The sequence below is a fragment of the Cornus florida genome, unplaced genomic scaffold, assembly GCF_030987335.1.
Source record: "Cornus florida cultivar Cherokee Brave unplaced genomic scaffold, ASM3098733v1 CherokeeBrave_3.0.0_Hap2_Chr09, whole genome shotgun sequence".
Lineage (NCBI taxonomy): Eukaryota > Viridiplantae > Streptophyta > Magnoliopsida > Cornales > Cornaceae > Cornus > Cornus florida.
The window spans coordinates 45,720,758-45,747,987 of record NW_026775579.1 but is presented as its reverse complement, the minus strand read 5'-3'; the positions used below and the strand labels follow the sequence as shown (position 1 = coordinate 45,747,987).

Sequence of the window (27,230 nt, the reverse complement as noted above, 5' to 3'; positions counted from 1 at the left end):
ACTCGTTTGAGGATGGTAAGGTGTAGCAACCTTATGAATGACGGAATACTTAGAAAGGACGGATTTAAGATAATGATTTCTGAAATGTGATCCGTCATCGCTGATGATTGCTCGGGGCGTACCAAAATGACTAAAGATGTTAGATTGAATGAACTTAATCATGACTTTATGATCACTGGTTCTGGTGGTCGCGGCTTCCACCCATTTGGAAACATAGTCCACCGCTACAAGGATGTACTTATAGCCATAAGAAGGTGGAAATGGTCCCATGAAGTCGATTCCCCACACATCAAAAATTTCAATTATTAAGATAGAAGTGAGGGGCATCATGTCTCTTTGGGACATGGATCCGAGCCTTTGGCATCTTTCATATGATTTACAGAAATTGTATGCATCTCGAAACAAGGAAGGCCAATAGAATCCGCTTTGAAGAACTTTGTGAGTGGTCTTTTTGGCACTGAAATGGCCTCCACAAGCAAGAGTATGAGAGAAATTGAGGATGCTTGTGGTCTCAGTTTCGGGAATACATCGCCGGATTATTTGGTCCGGGCAGTATTTGAATAGTTCCGGATCTTCCCAAAAGAAATGCTTGACTTGGGAGAAGAACCGGTCCTTCTCTTGTTTGGACCAATGAGTTGGAATTTTACCTACCGCAAGGTAGTTAACAATATCCGCAAACCATGGAAGATTTGCATGGGAAATCTGGAAGAGTTGTTCATCCGGAAAGGAATCACGGACAGCGGCGAAATCGGAAGATTTTTCAATGAGTAAGCGAGAGAGATGATCGGCGACAACATTGTCTGCCCCTTTTTTGTCCCGGATTTCAATGTCAAACTCTTGAAGTAAGAGTATCCATCAAATCAAGCGGGGTTTGGTCTCTTTCTTTGATAACAAGTGCCGAAGGGCGGCATGATCCAAGAAAACTATGACCTTGGAACCTAGAAGATAGGAGCGGAATTTGTCCAAAGCATAAACTACAGCTAGCAACTCTTTTTTAGTAGTTGCGTAATTTAATTGAGCATCAGAAAGAGTTCGACTAGCGTAATAAATGACGTATGGGAGCTTGTCCACACGTTGGCCTAAAACCGCGCCTAATGCATAATCGGATGCATCATACATGATCTCAAACGAAAGAGACCAATTAAGCGGTTTCATTATTGGGGCAGATGAGAGGAGAGTACGAAGTTTAATGAAAGCTTTCATACAAGCTTCATCAAAATTGAATGGAACATCCTTGGCTAAGAGATTACACAAGGGCCGTGAGATTTTGCTAAAGTCTTTGATGAAGCGACGATAGAATCCGGCATGGCCAAGAAAAGAATGGATTTGACGGACAAAATTCGGAGGAGGAAGATTAGTTAAAGATTAGAGATTAACTCAACTTTGGCCTTGTCTACCTTGATTCCCCGTTTAGAGATGACATGTCCTAGAACAATGCCTTCTTGGACCATGAAATGGCTTTTCTCCCAGCTTAGAATTAGATTTGTCTCCTTGCATCTTTGGAGCACAAAAGATAAATTTTTGAGACATGAATCAAAGGAGGAGCCAAAGATAGAAAAATTGTCCATGAAAACTTCCAAGAATTTTTCAACCATATCGAAAAATATGGACATCATACACCTTTGAAATGTTGCCAGAGCATTGCATAGCCCAAAAGGCATGCGTCGATATGGAAAAGTTCCAAAGGGACATGTGAATGTTGTTTTCTCTTGATCTTGGGGGGCGATTGCCACTTGGTTATAGCTGGAATAACAGTCAAGAAAACAATAGTAGCTTTGGCCGGCTAACCTTTCTAGGATTTGATCAATAAATGGTAGTGGAAAATGATCTTTCCTAGTTGACGAATTAAGCTTCCGGTAATCAATACACACACGCCACCCAGTGGTGGTTCGTTGTGGCACGAGCTCACCCGCTGAATTTTCAACAACGGTGAGACCGGATTTCTTAGGAACAACTAGTGTGGGGCTTACCCACTTACTATCAGAGATGGGGTAGATGATTCCCGCATCTAGCAATTTTATCACTTCCTTCATTACCACTTCCTTCATGTTAGGATTTAACTGGCACTGAACCTCTCTAGTAGGCTTTGCGTCCTCCTCCATATGAATGCGGTGCATACAAATGGAGGGATCAATTCCCTTCAAGTCAGCCACTGCCCAACCAATAGCTTCTTTGTGCTCTTGTAGCACTGCTAAAAGGTTAGTTTCTTGGTCCTTTAGAAGGTCTGATGCAATGATGACCGGGAGTGTTTGATTTGAACCAAGGAATACATACTTGAGATGGGCCAGGAGCGACTTAAGCTCAAGTAGTGGTGGAGATTTCAGAGACGGAACCGGAGGAGTAGTAAAAAGCTGAGGAAGCGGCTCTCTTGGAATTTTCCAAGGGGGAATATCCATGATAGCGTCGACATCAAGCAGAGAATTAACTTCTTGGATGGATTGATCAATGTCAAAGTTTGAGAAGTCGAAATGAGACATACAAGTTTGAAGGGGGTCCTTGCTTAGAATGAAGGGGAGAGATTCTTCGACCACTTCATCAATGACATCAACAAGGAAACAATCATCCTCATTGGAAGGATGTTGAGTTGCATGAAAGATATGGAGTTTGACTTGCATATTTCCAAAAACAATGTCCATCACCCCGGTTCGGCAATTAATTAATGCATTAGCCGTAGCTAAGAATGGCCCACCAAGGATCATGGTAATATGCTTTTTTGGATCGTGGACCGGTTTCGTGTCAAGAACCATAAAGTCTACCGGGAAGTAGAATTTGTCCACTTGGATGATAACATCCTTAAGAATGCCTCGTGGATGCTTGACCGATCTATCGGTAAGTTACAAAACCATGGAAGTCGGCTTTAAATCTCCTAGGCCAAGCTGTAAGTAAACTGAGTATGGAATTAAATTCACACTAGCTCCTAAGTCAAGGAGGGCCCTCTCGATTTTGTTGTCACCAATGACACAAGAGATTGTGGGGGCACCCGGATCCTTATACTTTGGAGGAGTGCTGTGCTGAATGATAGCACTAACATTTTCAGTTAACCTCACTTTCTTTGGCAAATGACTTTTAGAAGTGCGCTTTTGAGTGCACAAGTCTTTGAGAAATTTTGCATAAGGAGGGATTTGCTTGATAGCATCCAAGAGGGGCAAGTTGATCTTTACTTGCTTGAAAACTTCCCACATGTCTTGAATTTTACAATTCTTGTTCCCAATATGTGTTGACTCTTGAAGACATTAAGGAATCGGAGCTTTTGGGTCATAAGTAGTTTCCACATTTGGGTTAACATGTGTGGGATTTTCGTGAATGGTATTTGGACGAGAAGAGCTTGGAATTTGATTGGAAGAGCTTGAATTTGGATTTTTCAAAGGAGGTTCTTTTTCATTTTTGTCTCCATCAACCTTGTTGTCAACCACTCTACCACTCCTAGAGGTGGTGATTGCTTGAACATGCTCATGACTCAGCCCACTCGATGGAGGGGTTTCATCAATCGCATGTATCCCTCTAGGATTTTCAAATGGTTGAGCGGGAAGCTTACCTTTGTCCTTTTGAAGCAATTGGTTCATAGAGTTAGCTATTTGGCCCACCTGATTTTCGAGCTTAACTATGGATTGAGTATGAGAGTGAACCATTTGAAGAGTAGGCTGCAAAGATGTCAAGAGTTGCTTGTTAGAATCCATCATTTGCTTGTTTGCAGCCACAATTTCATCAGTTGGGTACACCGGAGGTTGATTAGAGACATTTGGATTATACGAAGGACGGTAGCTTAAAGAGGCTGGAAATTGCCTATTTTGAAATTGAGGAGGGGGCTGATTTTGATGCCCTTGATTTTGGAATTGGGAATTTTGTGGGGTTTGTTGCCGCCACAAAAAATTTGGGTGATCTCGCTATCTCGGATTGTAGGTAGTGGAATAGGGATTAGTCCCGGATCTTGAGAACATGGCATTAGCTTGCTCTTGATTTGGATTGGAAAATTGCTCCGGTGTGGGGCAATCTTCTGTGAGATGGAATAGACTAGTATACGATGAGCATACCGAACTTGCCGAATTTTGAGATAATGAAGGAGAGAGATGTGGTGCCATCAATTGATAGAATTTATGAGCTATGGCATCCACTTGGGATGAATCCTCCCTTATTGATTTTGGTTGATAAGGGTTGGTGTTCTTTACATTGGTTGAGGTCGGAGCCCTACGAGAATTATGTTGAAGTGAATTTTCGCTTAAATTCTCTACTAGGGTCCAAGCCTCATCCGCATTCTTGGACATGAACATCCCACCACAAGAAGAGTCAACCATGAATCTATGGGGTTCGGTCAAGCCAGCATAGAAAGCTTGCACTAATTGCCATTTTGGAATCAAATGATGCGGATATTTTCTAAGAAGGTCTTGTAGCCTTTCCCAAGTCTCGTAGAGTTGTTCTCCATCCGTTTGAGAAAAGCTAAGAATGGAACGCCTCATTTGGTTGGTTTTACTCACCGGATAATACTTCTTAAGGAATTCTTACTGTAATTGACCCCAAGAAGTGATGGAATTTGGAGTGAGTGAGTTTAACCAATACTTTGCCCTATCTTTAAAAGAAAATGGGAAAAGATGCAGATGGAGTGCATTCTCAGGAAAACCTCTCAACCGGATGGTCGAATAGATTTCAAGGAATTCATCAAGATGCTTATATGGATCTTCATTATCAAGGCCATGGAAAGATGGAAGCATTTGAATGGTACTTGATTTGATCTCATATTGAGCCGCATCGATGTTTGGAATCACTATGCATGAAGGTGAAGCACATGTAGTAGGGATGAAATGGTCCCTGAGAGTCATTGGCTCTACATTTGGAATTTCGGCCCTATCATTATTAATTCCCTCATTTCTGACATCTCCTACATTTTCAGCCATTGTGTTAAATTCAGTTTCAAGTTCTCTTATGCTAGAAGATTCCCTAAGGTTTCGTTTAAGAGTTCTTTCAAGTGAATTTATGTCAACTGGCAAGTCAAGAGTTGGTAGGGAGAGCGATCTACGGCCAAACATCAACAATACATAATGCTATCAATGCTACTATTCATTATTCACAGCTCTACATACGATGTTCCCATTCTCCTCAATTATCAAGACAGAATTTAAATGGCCACGACAAGGACCGATGCTTGTACACGAAATTTAAACAAGATAAAAGCCTCAACCAGGGCTTTAAAACTAAATTATCAATAAGTTTAACACATGCACAATATATTACAATGATGAAACTAGAAGGTCAAGAGACTTACCTGGAGTCCTCTAGACTTACAAATTAGCTAGTTTTCCCTCGGCGAGCTACTAATCCCTAGAATCTCACTTACAACACATGGTGGTCAAACTAAAAAAGAAATATTCACAATTCATGATATTAACAATCACACTAAAATTAACCCTAAAACTTCGGTTGCTAAACCGTTTGCAGTCCCCGGCAACGGGCCCAAAAATTGATCGGTTGAGTCGATTATAATTATAAATCAACCATCGCAATAGCATGAATCATTGTAAAATAAGGCTATTGGTCGGGTAAGTCGAACCACTGGGACTACGCTAATCTATGGCAACCTAAGTGTCTAGAGTCTTTTTAGAATGATATAGGGTGTTCATAGAGGATTTGTTGGTTGTCAATTAAGCTATGTAATTAAGGTGCATAAAATAAAAGCTTGCAAGAATTTAAAGGAGATGAAATACAAGTAAAGAGGACTAGGGAAGTGAATCCGCCTCCATTCCTATACACATGCTAGATTAGAGTTAAATTGGGGGAAAAACAATATATATTATGGTCATGATACATAGCAACACTTGGTTGCTATAGTATCCTCAAGAAGTTCATTAAATCTGAAGCAAGCATGATCTATCAAAGGTTAACATGTTTAGACTACCTAACTAAGGTGTAGCTTAACCACATTTACTTAAATGAAATATTATCAAGCCCTAGATAATATGATGAAGCACATGAAGGTAAGAAATAAGCATAAACCATCAAAGGTTTCACCTAAGCAATGATCTATCAAAGTACTTATCAACATGCCATTAAACCATTTCATAACCTTGTCTCCATTCTCACCATGAAAACTCAAGCAATATGATTAATATAAGACATCATCTAAAACAAGATAATCAACTTAAAGAAATCATCCATATATGTCAACATTCATTACAACAAATGAAGTGCTCTTGGTTATGAAAAAATCATAGAATATACATTGTAATCCCCAAAATATAGCCTAAATTAGAACATGCTTACAAGGGAGGGGCCTCATCACCTCCCTAGATGGATGTTTAGTTACCCATGGAAGCTCTAAAGGAAGGAAGAAGCTTGGTCTCCATCCCTATTTTTGAGCTCCTTTGTTATAGCTTCAAGAACTCTATCTTCTCCTCCTCTTTCTTTCTCCAAAAATCTTGCAAAGATGAGATATGATATATGTTATGTGGTTCTCCTCACCTTCTAGATATCCTCTCCATCGAAACAAGGCTCAACTCCCTACCAAAAGACATCTCCAACCAACCCATAAAGATGGAAATCATAAATGAGGGAATCAAGGAGCAAGTGGGCTAAAGTGATGGATCCCAGAGAGCATTCTGCTCAAAGTTCGAGCGCTCGAAGTAAGCCCTTCGAGCGCTCGAAGTTAACTTGTTTAGCTCTGAGCTACTTTGGTAAAATGGCCATAACTTTCTGCTCCAAACTCCAAATGACAAACTGTTTAAATATTTGGAAAGCTAATTCAAAGTTCTAAGTACTCTATGTTTTAATAGAAGTCTAGTTCTTAAGTTTAGTAGGTCTAAAATGAAGAGCAAAGTTGAACTTCACTGCTGCCAGGCTGTTCTGTACACCTTTGGTAAAAATGACATAACTCTTTGCTCTGAACTCCAAATGAGGTAAACTTTATGTCTATGGAAAGCTGACTCATAGACCTTCATATTTCATGTTTTACTAAAGACCAAATTCGCACATACAAAGGGTCAGAATTGGAGGCCAAAGTCTGATGGAAAATGAACCGGCGCCCGCGCTGTTACAACCTTGCACCAATTTGCTACTTGCAACCTAAAATGATTTGGCTCGGCCCGAAGACGCGGAAATTCTTCCTAGAACTTTTTTCATAGAGTGTCATGAGTCCTATGGATCATTAATCTTGGCCAAAATGAAGGTCCCTGGCAACGGCGTGCTTTAATTCTTTAAGAACTCGTCAAAGCATCTCTTTTAACTCTTTTTCGTGAGAGTGACGGTTGCATTTAACATATGCAACGAGCCTTTTAAACCCCCAGGCATCCCTAGAGGATGAGTGAAGTCTCGTGAGGGTTTAACAGAAATGTTACCCACAAACATCAAACATGGTGCATAAAGTTGCACAAAGCTTATCTTCAAACTTGGAACATAGAGAACATTGGAGATGGAATCATTATGAAGACTACCGTGTGTATATGAGGCCTTGATATACAAAATGGGAAAACATCTTTCAATTCTCATGCATCAACATCATGATCCATATAAATACTTCAATTGTCATATCTATAATAAAAATCAACTATAACTTCAGTGAAAGTGAACCGGATTCCCAACATGTGGCTTTTACCTTCTTTTTCCAATTTCATAACACAAGTCTTCAAATCATTGAATTTTCCTTTTTAATGAGGTCTCTAAGGCATGAATTTATTCACCATACAACTTTTTGTTGTTTTTCTTTTTCTTTTTCTTTTTTTATTTTTTTTTATTTTTAGATGATACATATTATGGTCGTGCGATGCCGAAGTCCCTTAAGCTTTCTAATCGACCCATGTAGCAAGTGTTAGGCCAGCAACTCCCAAACTAGATGGCTTTAGGGTGGTAAGTGTAAAAACACTCCTAAGGCTTAATAACTCGAGTTGGAAAGGCTACAAACTCCAACGAACCATATTTATTTATTTTTATTTTGTGAATGACCGTGCAATGCCTAAGTCCTTTAAGCTTTCTAACTAACCCATGTAGCAGGTGTTAGGCCAACAACTCCCAAACCAGATGGCTTTAGGGTGCTAAGTGTAAAAACACTCCTAAGGCTTAATAACTCGAGTTAGTAAGGCTACGAACTTAAACTAGCAATTATCCTTATCTAACTATATATATATATATATATATATATATATATATATATATATATATATATATATATATATATATATTCAATGCCAAAGATATCCATTCATTAGGGTCATCAATTCAAATCAACAAAGTCATGGTCAAGGTAAATCGGGTTGCATGCCTCACAATTAAGTTTCCGGTGTGCATATGTGAAGTGTGAAGCATAGAAGAGAGTGATACTCGAAGATAGTCTAATTGAAGCATTTATACAAACCATTTTGAATCCACATGTTCATTTCAAATTTTCCTCATTTCATAACTATCATTTACCCCTATACACAAAGTATTCAACACGTGCTTCAATCTCCAACAAGTTCCAAGACTATAAAATCATTTCTTCTATTTTTTTTTTTAATTTTTAGTTTTATACCAATCTATTTGAACAAAATAGCAAATGTAAACACTATACAATACACAATACCCCCAAACTTGAATGACACACTGTCCTCAATGTGTGAAGACAAAGATGTAAAAATAAAGAGAATAGAGGGTAAAAGAACAATAATACCAAGTGGAATGACGAAGGTAAAGGTTTCCATTTATGTGAATACGCAACTGTTTCCCCTAAACTTGGACATGAAGACCTGTCAAAATACAACTAATATACACTTGTAAACGCATAGGTATCTTAAGAAAAACCAAAACAGAAATAATAACATTAACATGAATTTTATTGAAAGAAAAAAATCCAAACAAAACACAAATATGCACACATTAGCCACAAGTTTAAAACGGATAACAAAATAATGCCAAAAGCGGGGCCATTTAGAGAGATGAAATTGGTTCAGGAATTTTGTCAAGCAGGTAGTGTGCACTTTGCAAAAATTAGAGGTAAAGACAGTGAATGGTGCTTGAAAACCCAAAAAATTTTACCTGCAATTGACTATATACAAGCCCCAAACATATACTATACCTCTACACAAACAATCCCATCCTCCATTTATACCAAAAACGTGAAAGAGAAAAGAAAGAAGAAACTCACCCAAAAATGGAGAACCAAAGGCCCCTTGTGCTTGGTGGTAAGTGCTGGTGATGTGGATGAGAGAGTGATGGAGATAGGAGAAGGTTGGAGATGAAGAAATGAGGAAGAGGAAGAGGTGGAGAAGTTAGGGAGGTGAAATGAATCAAGGAGGTCGTGGGAGCTAGGGGAATGGATGAGTGAAATTGAATAAATGGAAGAGGATAAGTCAATTTTTAAAAGGAGTGGGGGAGTTCGAGCGCTCGAAGTAAGCCCTTCGAGCGCTCGAAGTATAGACAGTAGGTTTTGAGCGCTCGAAGTTTGGACAGTGGGCATGGATGGGCTTTCGAGCACTCGAAATGGTGTCTTCGAGCGCTCAAACTGAATGCAGTAAGGAATGGGATACTGCATAGATCTTTTGCAGTCCCCGACAATGGCGCCAAAAATTGATTGGTTGAGTCGATTACAATTATAAATCAACCTTCGCAATAGCACGAATCATTGTAAAATAGGGCTATTGGTCGGGTAAGTCGAACCACTGGGACTACGCTAATCTATGGCAACCTAAGTTTCTAGAGTCTTTTTAAATGATACGGGGTGTTCATAGAGGATTTGTTGGTTGTCACTTAAGCTATGAAATTAAGATGCATAAAATAAAAGCTTGCAAGAATTTAAAGGAGATGAAATACAAGTAAAGAGGACTAGGGAAGTGAATCCGCCTCCATCCCTATACACATGCTAGATTAGAGCTAAATTGGGGAAAAACAATGTAACGACCCAGTCATTTGCCTCCCTTTCCTTTTTCTTGAAATTTTATGAATGAATTTTCTTTCGTTTAATTTTCTTTTCTGAGCTCTGTTTCGTGTCGCTTAGTGTCATATCGAGTGCTCGGAATTGGTTCCTGAGACTCTTTTCCGAGGATTGACAACTTCTTTTGAGGACCGAGTCATTTTCACATTTTTCGTTTTTCGACCTATGCGCTATTTCGTCCTTTTCCCTATTTTGTCTTATCTCCGTTTGTCAGTTTTTGGCACAACCTCACTTTTCAAGCTCGGAGTTGGTTTTTGACTTCACGTATCATGAGTGGTTTCCACGAAATACGTATCTTTACTTTTGCAAGAAAGTACTCTGGTTGCTCCCGGTGCCCACAGGGGCATGGATGCATAAATCTTTGGAATTAATTTCATTTCTTGGAGGGTTTTTCATAAATATCTTTTGAAGATATTTTATTTCAGGGGCATCTAAGAAAATATCTTTTGGAAGATATTTTCATTCTGGGGCAGTTTCACAGTTAACCCTTTTTGTAGGGGCCATTGTGCAATTAACGAAAGTTATTGCAAAATGTCTTGTTTGGAGCCTAGATCCACGTACGGGATTCATTTTCACATTTTGTTGACTTGTAAATTCATAGAATTTCCTCCTGGTCGATGTTTTCCAATTTCGGGGTTTCTGGCCCCGGTTTTTGCCAAAATTGTTTTGTGCATAACTTTCTACTCGGGACTCGGTTTTTGATACTGTTTCTTCCGTTGTTCATATTTTATCATTTTAAATATTTTTTGTTCACAAAGTTTTGCCATTTGAGCGCGTCTGCTCAAATTTTACTTTTTCGGACCCAGCGAGGCCCGTTCGGGGCACTTTTTGAGATTTCTATAAAAGGGGGGTGAGATATTTCATTTTTCATCTGCTCCCCTCTTCATGCACGACCTGGAGCTCCCATGGCAGCCCAAGGGGTGATGCCATCTTCCCTCTCCTCTTTTGGTTCACTTTTCCTTGATGGAAAGTCTTCGGCCTTAACGCTTGTTGTTCCCCTCGCCGTGCTCTACCTTTCCCCCTTATTAGAATTTAGTTTTGACCATTTCTTAAGTTTGGTTTTGAGGTCAAGTTATGATTTTGATGGGGCTTTTATGGGGGTTATGTTCACGGCGTTGTTCCCGACAAAACCTAGTAGTTTCGTCGAATTCAGAGCCGTTCCATTTTGATGGCATTTGAGATTTTCATCTCCAATTAAGGTAGGGGATGTTTTAGGTTTAAATTCTTGTTATATAGCATGCTTGTGATGCTTATACTACTTGTTTGCATGATTAACTAGAAAATCTAGAGATTTTATTATTTATTTTTCTTGTACGGGATCTAATTTTTCCGGTTGCTCATGACTTGGTTTAAACATGTGGCATGATTTTATATTGCCCCTTGATACGCTCATTGTCGTGTATTAAAATTGGAACATTTGAATAAGTATTAAAGATTTTATTTAATATTTATCTTAGGTGAAAGATTAATTCAGATGGCCTTAACTAGCTTAAAATCAATATGTGTTAGCATATTAAATTAGGCCTTTGCATGCTCTCCGACATAGTTGAATTTGAAAGTAATTGGAGGTGTTTTGAAAATTAGTAATTATTAATTAATTTGCTCCGAGTGCACTATTCACTCTATTTAAATTCCGACTTGATATTCTTGACTTACATGCCATATAGCTTCACATATGTTTGATTTAGAATATTCAGTTAGGTTTTCAAACCTTTCATTTAATTAAATTCCTTGTTTAAGATTTAATCCTCATGGTGATGTACAATTTGGAATTGAATTGTGGCATGCTAGAAAATTAAGCTTTGGTGTGGTTGTTCACATATATTAAATTGGTACTAATTGCATGAGAATTGCAACTTTTAATTTATATTTAACTTTAGTGAAAGGTTAAGTCACATGGTCTTAAATTGAATGAAATAAACTCGTAATGTGATATTACATTAGTCCTTGGCGTATTCTCTAAGATATGTTAAATTGAGAGCATTTGGTTAAGTTTGAAAATCTAGAGATTTTAATTAAAAGAATTAATTAAAATCTATTTTGTGATCCCATTAGCTTAATTAAGATTTTAACTTGACATTTGTATTGGCCATGACTTGTTTACTAGTATATATTAATTGTGGACCATTTGAAGTTGCTTTAGAACCTTGGTAATTAAATTAGCATGATTTAATTAGAGTTCTACTTTGTTGTTCCAATAACCTAATTGAGTTGTAGAATGGATATAGGTGATGACCATGCCATGCTCTTTAATATGTATTAATTTGAGGTTATTTGGAATTGAATTAGAATCTATGGGATTTAATTATTTTTATTTAATTAAATTCTATCGAATTGAGCCATGGATTTAATTGTGTTTGAAAGTCATTTCTATATCAAAATCATGGACTTGGACTTGTTGTATATTCATTTGGTTATGTTTTAAACATTGGATAACATAGTTGCTATGTTTGTATTCATGAGAATATATTTTCCTTATTGAATATATTGTTGCCTTGTGTAATGATTTGCACACTTCGTGTTTAACATCTTTCATGCATAGCGTGTAACGAATCGCACACTGAAGATTCGACATTCATCATATCATATTAGTTGTGGATTTAGAGCATGTATTGTATAGGTTTCCAAATTTGTTTGTGCTTAGTAGATAGTTGATTATCTTGCATATTCCTGTTGATATATGCGTTGTTGCATAACTTGTTGATTTTGGAAACTTGGGGATGTCGTTGTTTGACTCTGGCTAGGACGTGGTTCTAGTATGGGGGATAGTCCCTCTATATATAGTCTAGTGCGCACATAGGGAGGTTGCCCATGGGCTAGTAACCCTAAAGTAACTATGTTGTCGGTCTGATCCGGCGTGACGTCCGAGTATCCACTTTCTTTGATTTCGCATTTCATTTTCAAGTTGATAACTAGATGATGTTGTAACTTGTTTCTTATTTGTCGTTCCATTTTAAGTTACAGGATGTTAACTTTGCGAAATTATGTTTTATGCGTTGTATTGGAAGTTCCAATATTGGTTAAATTGCATCGATATTGAAAATCGTGTTTTAACATTCTAATAAAGCTTAGGATTGATCCTATTGATTCTTTTATAACATAGACGTTAGGTGGAATGAACCACTACTGTTATTTTATGCTTTAGATTCTAAGTTGATGGCTTTTAGAACTTAAACCTTGTTGCATTGTATAACATGCTCTTTTGTTATTGAATTGAATGGATAATGTGATTCTTATTAACTTGTATTCAACTATGCTTTTGTTATGTTGTATGAGTTACTCTAGACCTAGTTCAATTGTATTGAAAATGCAATTCATGTTAATATATGCTCAAGCATTCTTCTAGTCGTGTTCTTTAGATTATCCCAACCATGATTCGTTTCATACACGTATGTATATCATGATTCTTGTTGCTTACACTCTAAGGTAGCTTAGGATGCTCCCCGAGTCTCACTTGGACATAGACGTTAGGTGGCATGAGCCCCTTAACATGTTTCACCTTAAGGTGATAAATTTGTAAAATGCTAGGTCGATGCATGCTCATCTCCTATGAGTAGCTTTATGTTACTCACTCCTACGATACTGGGGCATATTTCAGGTACGAAGACTTGGTTCGTGAAGCCTAGCATTCCTTGGATGTCGAGTAGCTTTCAAGTTTCTATTTCATGCAAATGTTAGCATGAAATGTCATTTTGTAGACTTATATGTCAAAATATGTATATTTGATTCCATGTATGTAATGTGTACTTAATTACACTCCTTTCAATGTATTTGATATGTATGAGATGAGGCCGGAGGCCAATGACATGTATATTGTATTTTATGCAACTTTTTAACTTCATGAAATATTGTGAAAATCTTGAAAAATCGCAAGTCATTCCTTCACCACGGTTGCATCGGGTGTGGGAATTCCATTTTCCTTCTTTTATAGGATCTTATTAATCTTGTATGAAGTGTGGCCAAGGGCCAAACGGTCATTTGATCCCGTTTTGCATTTTTGGATTCCATGTTTTCCATTCCAAGTCCATTTTTGCCTTTTTGCCCGTTGCGCGGTCGGATTTTGCATCGGCTATATTTTTAAGCCATGGACCATTGTAGTGCGTCTAAATAGGTAAGTTACGTTTGCGTGCATAGTCGTTTCCGGGCAAAACCTCATCGTTTGTGTTTTGAGCCTCTTGTGAATTCATTTCGCATTTTTTTTGCATATTCTGATCTAGGGGCATTATGGACCTTTCACCTCAGTTTTATTTTCTTCTTTCGACATGGACGCTTAGAAAACGTGATTTTAGGGGGGGTTTTTTTTCGTGTTTTTCCAGAAAAGTTCGTCTTGGTACCAGGAATCCCTCGTGAAGTTTCAGCTTCCAGTTTTCATTTAGCAGCTTTATGACTCTCTTGTTCAGTTCTGATCTAGGGGCATTTTGGGGATTTCACAGTGAGTTTTTTTCGATTCCGTCTGTGTTGTCGGGTAGAAAACTTGATTTTAAGGGGGGTTTCTTCTTCGTGTTTTTTTAGAAAAACTCGTCTTGACCTCCGTTTCAAGCCTCAGTTCTGGGCAGATCAAAAAAAATGTAGCAGCAGCCAAGGGCTGCCACCAGCCATGTCCTTAGGCGCCAGCATGCACACCGGTGGGCTCGCGCATGGGCGCTGTGTGCGCCATGGCCCCTCGTCGGGCCGCCGCGACGTCAATTCTTCTTTTGGGCTTTTCTCCTTCGTCCGGACTCCGATTCAAGTGAATTTTTTTTTGAACTTGACTAATTTTTTGCTATCTTTCGAACGATGTGCTCGGTTGCACCCGATTCTTCTTGGATAATTACCAGTTTACCCTTTTTGTTTTAAGTGCTCGTTTTTCTTCGTCATGCTGTTTCTCCTTCGTTCGGACTTCGAATCATTCGATTCTTGAGTCCATCTTGATTAGTTTTTCGTTGTCCTTCCAGCGGTGTCCTTAGTGGCACCCGAATCTATAGTTTTTAGAAATGACTATTTTGCCCCTGGGGGCTTATTTGTTATATATTCAATCTTTTGCTTCCGCATTAGTTCTTGTTGAGTTCCACGACCTCATGGAAGGTCACTTTGACTTCTTAGAGTCTTGTTTTCTGTTTTTGCTTCCGCATTCGGATTCGTTATCGGATCATCCTTATGGTTCATCACAGGACACGCTGGCCTAAAAACCAGGGTCGTCACAGGTGGTATCAGAGCATCCGGGTTTGAATACCTTGGACGACGGGTTTTGGGTGCATATCATGCTCATGTTGTTTTGCTTTGATTTATCATTTGTATCTTGATAACCTGTCTTGTATGATAACATGTTCACATGTTCAGGTGTTTTGAGATATCTATCATTGGTTGAGCATGCTTTTATGTATATATGCTTCCTGATAACATGTTCTGTGTCACTATCATGTTCTAGTGTGATAACATGTCTGTGTGCTTCTTGATAACATGTTTGATTTGATAACATGCCTATTTGCTTATGTGGCAACTTGTTTACTACTTGTGTGATTTGATAGTTATGCTATGTTGCATGCTACTTGTTTACTTTATGTCAGGTTTTTGCATTGTCTCTTAGGATTTGTCGTATCCCTTGGATGCGTTCTTGTTTCACGAGTTTCTTCCTTGGATAGGAGAAATTCATTCTGTGAGGACCCATGTAGGGAACCTTCTTGTCTGTTCTGTTGGTTTATGCGAGTGAGGCTCATGTGAGCGTAGACGACTGTGATTCATTTCCTTTTCATTTTATGGTAGGGTAAGACGTGGGCCAGGGAGGTACCTTTTCATTCCCTTTCATCGTGGCTTCTAGATCTAAGGCCTTAAGCGTATGGTGCCAGTGTCATTGTTGTCAGAGTTTTGGGATTAGCTACCCAAACTCTCGCAGATGCCTAGTTCCCGCGGTGCTTCTGGTAATGATCATTTTTGACATTGATGTCATTCGTATCAATTGGTTTCTCAAAGTTGACCTGGTTGGGGCATGTTATGAACTAGTGCCTTATACCGTCATGCAACCTTGCTGACGAGTAAATGTGGGCGAGTTCTGGTCACTGTTCGTACTGCCTTGTCATTCTCTTCTTCTATCATGTTTCAACGTTTCATTGTCTTGGGATTCTCTCGGTAGTTGACGTTGAGTTAACGTGCCGATTGGTATTAGGTGTTGCCTCAGTTCTTGGTTTCGCGTTCCTTCAATTGATCTGTAGACTTCGGGATTCGTCCTTCAGTGTGTTGTGAGCTGTCCTTTGATTTGACCTTTTGTTCGGTCATTATTCTGTTCTCTCTGGTATGTTCCTAATTTCAGGGACGAAATTCCTTTAAGGAGGGTAGGTTGTAACGACCCAGTCATTTGCCTCCCTTTCCTTTTTCTTGAAATTTTACGAATGAATTTTTTTTCGTTTAATTTTCTTTTCTGAGCTCTGTTTCATGTCGCTTAGTGTCACCTCGAGTGCTCAGAATTGGTTCCTGAGACTCTTTTTCGAGGATTGACAACTTCCTTTGAGGACCGAGTCATTTTCACATTTTTCGTTTTTCAACACTATGCGCTATTTCGTCCTTTTCCCTATTTCGTCTTATCTCCGTTTGTCAGTTTTTGGCACAACCTCACTTTTCAAGCTCGAATTTGGTTTTTGACTTCACGTATCCTTATCGTGAGTGGTTTCCACGAAATATGTATCTTTACTTTTGCAAGAAAGTACTCTGGTTGCTCCCGGTGCCCATAGGGGCATGGATGCATAAATCTTTGGAATTAATTTCATTTCTTGTGGTGTTTTTCATAAATATCTTTTGAAGATATTTTATTTCAGGGGCATCTAAGAAAATATCTTTTGGAAGATATTTTCATTCTGGGCCAGTTTCGTAGTTAATCCTTTTTGTAGGGGCCATTGTGCAATTAACGAAAGTTATTGCAAAATGTCTTGTTTGGAGCCTGGATCCACGTACGGGATTCATTTTCACTTTTTGTTGACTTGTAAATTCATAGAATTTCCACCTGGTCAATGTTTTCTAGTTTCAGTGTTTTTGGCCCCAGTTTTCGCCAAACTTGTTTTAGGCATAACTTTCTGCTCGGGACTCGGTTTTTGATGCTGTTTCTTCCGTTATTCATATTTTATCATTTTGAATCTTTTTTGTTCACAAATTTTTGCCATTTAAGCGTGTTTGCTCAAATTTTACTTTTTCGGACCCGGCGGGTCCCGTTCGGGGCACTTTTTGAGATTTCTATAAAAGGGGGGTGAGATATTTCATTTTTCATCTTGTCCCCTCTTCATGCACGACCTGGAGCTCCCATGGCAGCCCAAGGGGTGCAGCCATCATCTCTCTCCTCTTTTGGTTCACTTTTCCTTGATGGAAAGTCTTCAGCCTTAACGTTTGTTGTTCCCCTCACCGTGCTCTACCTTTCCCCATTATTAGATTCAGTTTTGACCATTTCTTGAGTTTGGCTTTGAGGTCAAGTTATGATTTTGATGGGGCTTTCATGGGGGTTATGTTCATGGCGTTGTCCCCGACAAAACCTAGTAGTTTCGTTGGATTCGGAGCCGTTCCATTTTGATGGCATTTGAGATTTTCATCTCAAATTGAGGTAGGAAATGTTTTAGGTTTAAATTCTTGTTATATAGCATGCTTGTGATGCTTATACTACTTGTTTGTATGATTAAATATAAAATGTAGAGATTTTATTATTTATTTTTCTTGTACGGGATCTAATTTTCCCGGTTGCTCATGACTTGGTTTAAACATGTAGCATGATTTTATATTGCCCCTTGATATGCTCATTGTCATGTATTAAAATTGGAACATTTGAATAAGTATTAAAGATTTTATTTAATATTTATCTTAGGTGAAAGATTAATTCGCATGGCCTTAACTAGCTTAAAATCAATATGTGTTAGCATATTAAATTAGGCATTTGCATGCTCTCCGACGTAGTTGAATTTGAAAGTAATTGGAGGTGTTTTAAAAATTAGTAATTATTAATTAATTTGCTCCGAGTGCACTATTCACTCTATTTAAATTCCGACTTGATATTCTTGACTTACATGCCATATAGCTTCACATATGTTTGATTTAGAATATTCGGTTAGATTTTCAAACCTTTCATTTAATTAAATTCCTTGTTTAAGATTTAATCCTCATGGTGATATACAACTTGGAATTGAATTGTGACATGTTAGAAAATTAAGTTTTGGTGTAGTTGTTCACATATATTAAATTGGGATTAATTACATGAGAATTGCAACTTTTAATTTATATTTAACTTTAGTGAAAGGTTAAGTCACATGGTCTTAAATTGAATGAAATAAACTTGTAATGTGATATTACATTAGTCCTTGGCATATTCTCTAAGATATGTTAAATTGAGAGCATTTGGTTAAGTTTGAAAATCTAGAGATTTTAATTAAAAGAATTAATTAAAATCTATTTTGTGGTCCCATTAGCTTAATTAAGATTTTAACTTGATATTTGTATTGGCCATGACTTGTTTACTAGTATATATTAATTATGGACCATTTGAAGTTGCTTTAGAACCTTGGTAATTAAATTAGCATGATTTAATTAGAAGGCTACTTTGTTGTTCCAATAACCTAATTGAGTTTTAGAATGGATATAGGTGATGACCATGCCATGTTCTTTAATATGTATTAATTTGAGGTTATTTAGAATTGAATTAGAATCTAGGGGATTTAATTATTTTTATTTAATTAAATTCTATCGAATTGAGCCATGGATTTAATTGTGTTTGAAAGTCATTTCTATATCAAAATCATGGACTTGGACTTGTTATATATTCATTTGGTTATGTTTTGAACATTGGATAACATAGTTGCTATGTTTGTATTCTTGAGAATATGTTTTCCTTATTGAATATATTGTTGCCTTGTGTAATGATTTGTACACTTCGTGTTTAACATCTTTCGTGCATAGCGTGTAACGAATCGCACACTGAAGATTCGACATTCATCATATCATATTAGTTGTGGATATAGAGCATGTATTGTATAGGTTTCCAAATTTGGTTGTGCTTAGTAGATAGTTGATTATCTTGCATATTCCTGTTGATATATGCGTTGTTGCACAACTTATTGATTTTGGAAACTTGGGGATGTCGTTGTTTGACTATGGCTAGGACGTGGTTCTAGCACGGGAGATATTCCCTCTATATATAGTCTAGTGCGCACATAGAGAGGTTGCCCATGGGCTAGTAACCCTAAAGTAACTATGTTGTCGGTCTGATCCGGCGTGACGTCTGAGTATCCACTTTATTTAATTTCGCATTTCATTTTCAAGTTGATAACTAGATGATGTTGTAACTTGTTGTTTCTTATTTGTCGTTCCATTTTAAGTTATAGGATGTTAACTTTGCGAAATTATGCTTTATGCGTTGTATTAGAAGTTCTAATGTTGGTTAAATTGCATCGATATTGAAAATCGTGTTTTAACATTCTAATAAAGCTTAGGATTGATCCTATTGATTCTTTTATAACATAGACGTTAGGTGGGATGAACCACTACTGTTATTTTGTGCTTTAGATTCTAAGTTGATGGCTTTGAGAACTTAAACCTTGTTGCGTTGTATAACATGCTCTTTTCTTCTTGAATTGCATGGATAATGTGATTCTTGTTAACTTGTATTCAACTATGCTTTTGTTATGTTGTATAGATTACTCTAGACCTAGTTCAATTGTATTGAAAATGCAATTCATGTTAATATATGCTCAAGCATTCCTCTTGTCGTGTTCTATAGATTATCCCAACCATGATTCGTTTCATACACGTATGTATATCATGATTCTTGTTGCTTACACTCTAAGGTAGCTTAGGATGCTCCCCGAGTCTCACTTGCATATAGACGTTAGGTGGCATGAGCCCCTTTAACATGTTTCACCTTAAGGTGATAAATTTGTAAAATGCTAGGTCGATGCATGCTCATCTCCTACGAGTAACTTTATGTTACTCACCCCTACGATACTGGGACATATTTCAGGTACGAAGACTTAGTTCGTGAAGCCTAGCATTCCTTGGATGTCGAGTAGCTTTCAAGTTTCCATTTCATGCAAATGTTAGCATGAAATGTCATTTTGTAGACTTATATGTCAAAATATGTATATTTGATTCCATGTCTGTAATGTGTACTTAAGTACACTCCTTTCAATGTATTTGATATGTATGAGATGAGGCCGGAGGCCAATGACATGTATATTGTATTTTATGCAACTTTTTAACTTCATGAAATATTGTGAAAATCTTGAAAAATCGCAAGTCATTCCTTCACCACGGTTGCATCGGGTGTGGGAATTCCATTTTCCTTCTTTTATAGGGTCTTATTAATCTTGTATGAAGTGTGGCCAAGGGCCAAACGATCATTTGATCCCGTTTTGCATTTTTGGATTCCATGTTTTCCATTCCAAGTCCATTTTTGCCTTTTTGCCCGTTAGGGGGTCGGATTTTGCATTGGCTATATTTTTAAGCCATGGACCATTGTAGCGCATCTAAATAGGTAAGTTACGTTTGCTTGCATAGTCGTTTCTGGGCAAAACCTCATCATTTGTGTTTTGAGCCTCTTGTGAATTCATTTCGCATTTTTTTTTGCATATTCTGATCTAGGGGCATTCTGGACCTTTCACCTTAGTTTTATTTTCTTCTTTCAACATGGTCGCTTAGAAAACGTGATTTTAGGGGGGGTTTTTTTTTCGTGTTTTTCCAAAAAAGGTCGTCTTAGTACCGGAAATCCCTTGTGAAGTTTCTGCTTCCAGTTTTCATTTAGCAGCTTTATGACCCTCTTGTTCAGTTCTGATCTAGGGGCATTTTGGGGATTTCACAGTGAGTTTTTTCGATTCCGTCTATGCTGTCGGGTAGAAAACTTGATTTTAGGGGGGTTTCTTCTTCGTGTTTTTTCAGAAAAACTCATCTTGACCTCCGTTTCAAGCCTCAGTTCTGGGCAGATCAAAAAAAATGTAGCAGCAGCCAAGGGCTGCCACCAGCCATGTCCTTGGGCGCCGGTGGGCTCGCACATGGGCGCCGTGTGCGCCATGGCCCCTCGTCGAGCCGCCGCGACGTCAATTTTTCTTTTGGGCTTTTCTCCTTCTTCCGAACTCCAATTCAAGTGAATTTTTTTTTGAACTTGACTAATTTTTCTCTGTCTTTCTAACGGTGTGCTCGGTTGCACCCAGTTCTTCCTAGATAATTACCAGTTTACCCTTTTTGCTTTAAGTGCTCGTTTTTCTTCGTCATGCCGTTTCTCCTTCGTTCAGACTCCGAATCATGCGATTCTTGAGTCCATCTTGATTAGTTTTTCGTTGTCCTTCCAGCGGTGTGCTCGGTGGCACCCGAATCTAATGTTTTTAGAAATGACTATTTTGCCCCTGGGGGCTTATTTGCCATATTTTCGATCTTTTGCTTCCGCATCAGTTTTTGTTGAGTTCCACGACCTCATGGAAGGTCACTTTGACTTCTTAGAGTCTTGTTTTTTTGTTTTTGCTTCTGCATTCGGATCCGTTATCGGATCATCCTTATGGTTCATCACAGGACACGCTGGCCTAAAAACTATGGTCGTTACAAACAATATATGATGGTCAAGAAATATATGGCAACATATAGTTGCCATATAATCAACAAGATGCACATTAAATCTCAAGTAAGCATGATCCATCAAAGGTTAATATGTTTAGACTACCTAACTAAGGTGTAGCTTAACCACATTTACTTGAATGAAAGATTATCAAGCCCTAGATAAAATGATGAAGCACATGAAGGTAAGAAATAAGCATAAACCATCAAAGGCTTCACCTAAGCAATGATTTATCAAAGTTCTCCAACTCCATGCCATTAAAACTATTCCATGATCTCACTACCATTGTCACCATGAGAGTGCAAGCAATATGATTTAAAGAATAAACCATCTAAGATAGATAATTGACTCAACATTAATCATTTAAATACATGAAGATCCATTACAAGAGGCAAAATGCTCTAGACCATGAAAGGACCAAAGATTATACATTGCAATCCCTAAAATAGAACTATACTAGGACATGCTTACAAGGGAGGGGCTTCATCACCTCCCTAGAAGAAGATTTAGTTACCCATGGAAACTCTAAAGGAAGGAAGAAGCTTGGTCTCCATCCCCATTTTCGAGTTCCTTTGTTGTAGCTTCAAGAACTCTCTCTTCTCCTCCTCCTTCTCTCTCTAGAAATCTTGCAAGATGAGATATGATATTGATATGTGGTTCCCCTCACCTTTTTGTAGACATCCTCCTACCAAACCCTTCCAAACAAAGCGCAACTCCCCTCCAAAAGACATCTCCAACCAACCCATAAAGATGGAAATCATGAATGAGGGAATCAAGGTGCAAATGGGCTGAAGTGATGGATCCCGGAGAGCATTTTGCTCAAAGTTCGAGTGCTTTAAATAAGCACTTCGAGCGCTCGAAGTTTGGCCAGAATGCTCCTTTCTCTTGACCTACTTTGCACTACTTTGGTAAAATAGCCATAACTTTCTGCTCCGAACTCCAAATAACGAACCGTTTGAAGATTTGGAAAGCTAATTCAAAGCTCTAAATACGCCATGTTTTAATGGAAGTCTAGTTCTTGAGTTTGTAGGCCAAAAATGGTGACCAAAATCAGACTCCACTGCTGCCAGAACTTTAGCCTTGAGCACATTGTTAGTCAAAGATTGAACAAAACATCATTTTTGCTCCTTTTTAGCCAATAAACCTGAAAATATATAAAAACATGCAAATGAAGATAATCTATATAGAATAATCAAATAATGGACTTAAGTAATGTAGCTAAAGGCGCTTGAATATGCAATATTCAGCGCTTATCAAAAAGCATAGCTCTTCAACTCTAAACTTAAACTCTTTCCTAGGAAGTTGCGTACCAAATGGGAAGGCCCATATGAAATCATTTCTATTATGCCTCATGTGGCAGTTGAGATAAAGAGCTTAAAAGTTGGCAATGCAATCAAAGTAAATGGGCAAAGGTTGAAGCCCAACATTGAAAGGCAAGTTTTTCAAAGACATATGGAATCCGCCCTCTTGGTGGATCCAGTTTATGTTGATGTATAGAACTGTTTGATAGTCTAGAGACGTTAAACCTAGTTCCAATAGAGTTTCCAAACTCTATTTCTCCATTTCCTCTTTAATCTTTCCAAGCATGTTGTGAGTTTTTCAAAATTTGCATTCTTTAAATTTCAAAGGCTGGAGTCTTCTATCAATTGATCTGAATTTTGATCAATCGAAAATGCGTCAAAAATGTTCGATCGGTCGAACAATGGTCTTAATTGATCAAAAATAATTTCAATCGATCAAGTTTGCATCAGAAATTTTTGATCCTTGGCCTCAGTTTTTCAGCGGTTTTGATCGATTAAAGAATTTTTGATTGATCAAAAAAATAAAAAACTAAAAATATATATATTTTGCCTTATTGTGTAGTCTTGCTAATTTCATTTTGGGCTTGCACTTTCTTCTCTCTTCCATCCCATGCCATATTGCATTTACATGTTTAATTCTATTTCATTTGATATTTGATTGTAATTGCTAGTGTGACCATTTTCAGACAGGTTTTCAAAATCTAAGTTTGGGGATGTGCCTTCCAAAGCTAAGCTTCTGTTGCCGGGTTCCTTTTGCTACACCCATTTGGTATACTCTTTCCATTATCTGTTGCTTCTCTGCATATTGCGGACAATGCACAGATTAATTTTGGGGGTGTGTAAGCATATTTTACATATCACACTTAGTTTCTATGCATGTGGTATGATTTGAGAGTCTAGAGCCATGATTTTGGTCTTTTAAGGACCATGATACTTAGAATTTAAAAATTGCTTAACTTGAGAGTCCAATACTCCTTGTGTGCTTTGTGGATGTCATTTAGGAGTAAATTTTTCGAAAAATTGATATCTCGCTTGCATTTGTGGTCCACATCATCCTGATTTTGTGATTGTTTTAAGATACACTCTAGGATTCTATGCTAGCACAGGTGCACATTATCATTCATTTGTATGGTACATGCTTTGTTGACCATTGATCTAATTATATCCCAATTGACCTAATAGTGCATTAAAAGCTTTCATTTTTGACAAAGGTGGATAACAAATCCTTTTCACTAAGTAGCCGGGATTCTAGCCTCATCAAATACTGAATTTCTCACACCAAAAGTTAGGGCTCAGGCTCTAACTTTAGGAGCAAAGCTCAAGCTTTCTTGAAGTATTGCTCGAGCTTCAAAAGATGGTGCTCGAGCTTCAATTTTGTACTCAGTCAAATTTATTCAAATATTTTCCGAAGGGTCTTTTCCTTCAACATTTAGAATATTTCAGGGTTCTTTTCTTTTAACAGTGCTCGATCCAATCTTCATGAGGCTTAAACTTTTGGTGCTGGGCTCGAGCTTTTGGTGCTCAAGGCTCGAGTTTTGAATGATGGCGCTCGATCCTTGAGGTTTGGCATGAGACCGTGGAAGCTTGGTTCTTCATTTCAATCAACTCTTCAAATTCTGACACCTCATACTCGAGCTTAAGGGTCAAGGCTTGAGTGCCCTTGGTTAGGGCTCAAGCTCTGAAGGTACAAGGCTCGAGTGTTAATGCCTTGTTAATTTTTTTCTTTTTCTTCTTGCAGGGCTCGAGCCGTAGGACTTAGGCTCGAGCTTTAGGACTTGCATTCTTCCAAACTTCACCATTTAAGCTCTCAGCTTGCTTTGAATGACCAGCAACGACTCTGTAAGCTTTGATATCAATCTTTTCATCATAAGGTACCGATTTTAATCGTTTATCTGGAAAAGTACCTATAAACACACAATAAACATAAATCAATCTAACAATGGATAAAAGTATCACTTTAGGCCTTAACATACGTATATTTAAGGGCTCGAATATACAATATTCAACTCTCATCACACCCCCAAACTTACATATTGCTAGTCCCTTAGCAATACAAAACTAAAAAACTGCTTTCATGGGAATCACAGTTGCATTTACCTTATGCAATAAGCCTTTAAACCCCTAGGTTAACCCTAGCCGACGAATTATAGTCTCGTGAGGGTTTCCAATGATGGTACCCATAAACATCTCAAACAGTGCCTTAATTGCACAATAAGCTCATTCAAGCCTATTTTCAAGTCATGATATCCCTGCAACTCATCAGTCAATCAAATATAGCTAGTACAACTAATTATATTAATCAGAAAAACTTTCAACTCCCAATTTGAATTTGGCAGCCATGGTTCCCATATGTCAATTTAATCATTTATTCAATAATTTTAATCTCCAAAAGATTTTAGTAGTGAACTTACAGTCAAACATGTGGCTTACTGTCTATTCTTGCATTTATTCATTGTTATTCATCAACTCACAAGCAAACTTTTCAAAATTCCAACTCCCAAGGCATTATTATTTCTCTACTGGTATGCATTTTTCGAAAAGGATATTTTGCAATGTTCAAGTCTATTAAGCTTTCTAAATCATCCATGTAACGAACTTTCGGCCAATAGTTCCCAAGCCAGACGGTTTTAAGGCATTAAGTGGTAAAGCACCCCTCCGGACCTAATTGTTAAAGTAATCTACGCAACCTAAACCCCTTATGTAATAAGCTTTTAGCCAATAACTCCCAAACTAGATAGTCTTAGGGCATTAGGTGTCAGAACACACCCCTAAGGACATAATTGCTCAAGCAATCTAGACACAAACCTGAACTTGACCCATTTCTATTTCTTTTCTTCATTTTTTATTCATTTTTTTTTTCTCTCATTCACATTGGTGAAGAAATTTTTTTCTTTCTTGCTTGCATGCATACCTTTTTAAAACTTTTTTTTCTTATTTTTTTAATGCCTCGGTTATCAAAATCATCAAATGCACCTGCTAATCTCAGTTTAACTCAAAACAAAACAAGATTTCTAGTCTATACCCCACAAAAAATCATGTAAGTATGAATATGTGTAAAGGTATTTCATAGATCAATTTCATCAAACAATAACCATCCTAACAAAGTGGACCATAGGCCACCAACTAATTTCAAAAATTTTTAAGAATCCTTTTCAACATTCTATTGTCATACAAACCATTTCTAACCAATATCAAACTACAAAAATAATACTTGATAATCAATAGACTCAAAATCATGCTTGTAACATCAAATTGTAAAACCTTGTGCTATTCCAGCAAATATTTTGAATTTCCCCTTACCCCCAAACTTAGTGTACACATTGTCCTCAATGTGTGAAAACATAATAGAGTTAGAAAGATATTACCATAAAAACAGACCAGCAAAGATATACCAAAATGAAGCACAAGAGGGCAAAGTAAAGAAATCACTCCCAAACTTAATCTGTAATACCTGGCAAAATAAACAATCTCCAACACACATCAAAGTATCAAGTATATGGAGTAATATCAGAGAAATAACATATGGAGCTCATATACCAACACAAGTATTAGACAGGAAAAAAGCACATATATATATGATTATAATCATACAATGCTTTTAAATAACAGACTTGGGGCAGAAATATAGCATAGAGAATTAAATATATCAGAAATACTGCCCTAGTCAATAAAAGTGCCTATCTATCAAAAGAAAATACAAAAAAGCCCTAGACAGCTAATCCATATGAGGTGGAGGAGTCTCAGTAGAAATAAAATGAGCAGACGGAGTGCGGCGTAGTAGCTCCTCAAGAATGCTCTACTGTGCAGTCAGCATCTGTCTCAGCATTGTCTGTCCGTCCTGCAACTCTGCCACCTGGGCCTATAAAACTCTAATCTCAGCCTGAGAAGAACTCTCAGGCTGTGCTGTAGGAACTGGCCTCCTCCTAAGTAAAGCTTGGCCATCAGAGAGATCCATCTCATCCTCTGTGGCCTCATCATCAACCACCTTAGTAGTAAATTCTATATAACCCTCATCTCCAAACTCTACTGTATTTGGGCGACTCGCCGGCATATGTGTCCGCACCTTATTCTATTCCTTCAATCCAAACAGAGGAGATTCAGCACAAGACTCCTCTTTCTTATCCACCATAAAACCCTGTAGCTCTAATAGCCTAGTAATTATATATGGAAAAGGTAGATTATAGGTAGGAACATTTTTATGCAGTCCAATCTCGAACCAAAAGTCCAATAGCTGACAGAAAATCATCCGAGGAAATGAATACCAATGCTCAAACTGAATAGCATAGAGTGCGTGAAGAAAGTCCATATTCTGAATATTCTTATGCCCAAGAGGATGAACATTAGCAGAGATAATGGAATCCAAAATCCATAACCTCTTCAGAATTTTAGCTTTGGTAGTACTACATCGTTTTCTTCTAGCAAACCTTCCATCACATAACTTTTGAATCAAATTTTTTGTAATTGATACCCTAGGGAAAGGTGTGAAATTAGG

General features: G+C 37.8%; 1 protein-coding gene across 1 annotated transcript; it reads right to left on the bottom strand.

The window, feature by feature from the left end:
- LOC132272560 (uncharacterized) lies at positions 1-26,789 on the bottom strand (the record flags this gene model as incomplete). The annotated part of the gene is made up of 5 exons (XM_059773684.1): positions 26,607-26,789; positions 1,971-2,054; positions 1,038-1,233; positions 459-836; positions 1-224 (listed from the first exon to the last, which is right to left on the bottom strand). Coding segments are annotated over exons 1-5 (1,065 nt in total), but the record flags the coding sequence as incomplete, so codon positions are not given.
- Between the last annotated feature and the right edge of the window lie 441 nt (positions 26,790-27,230).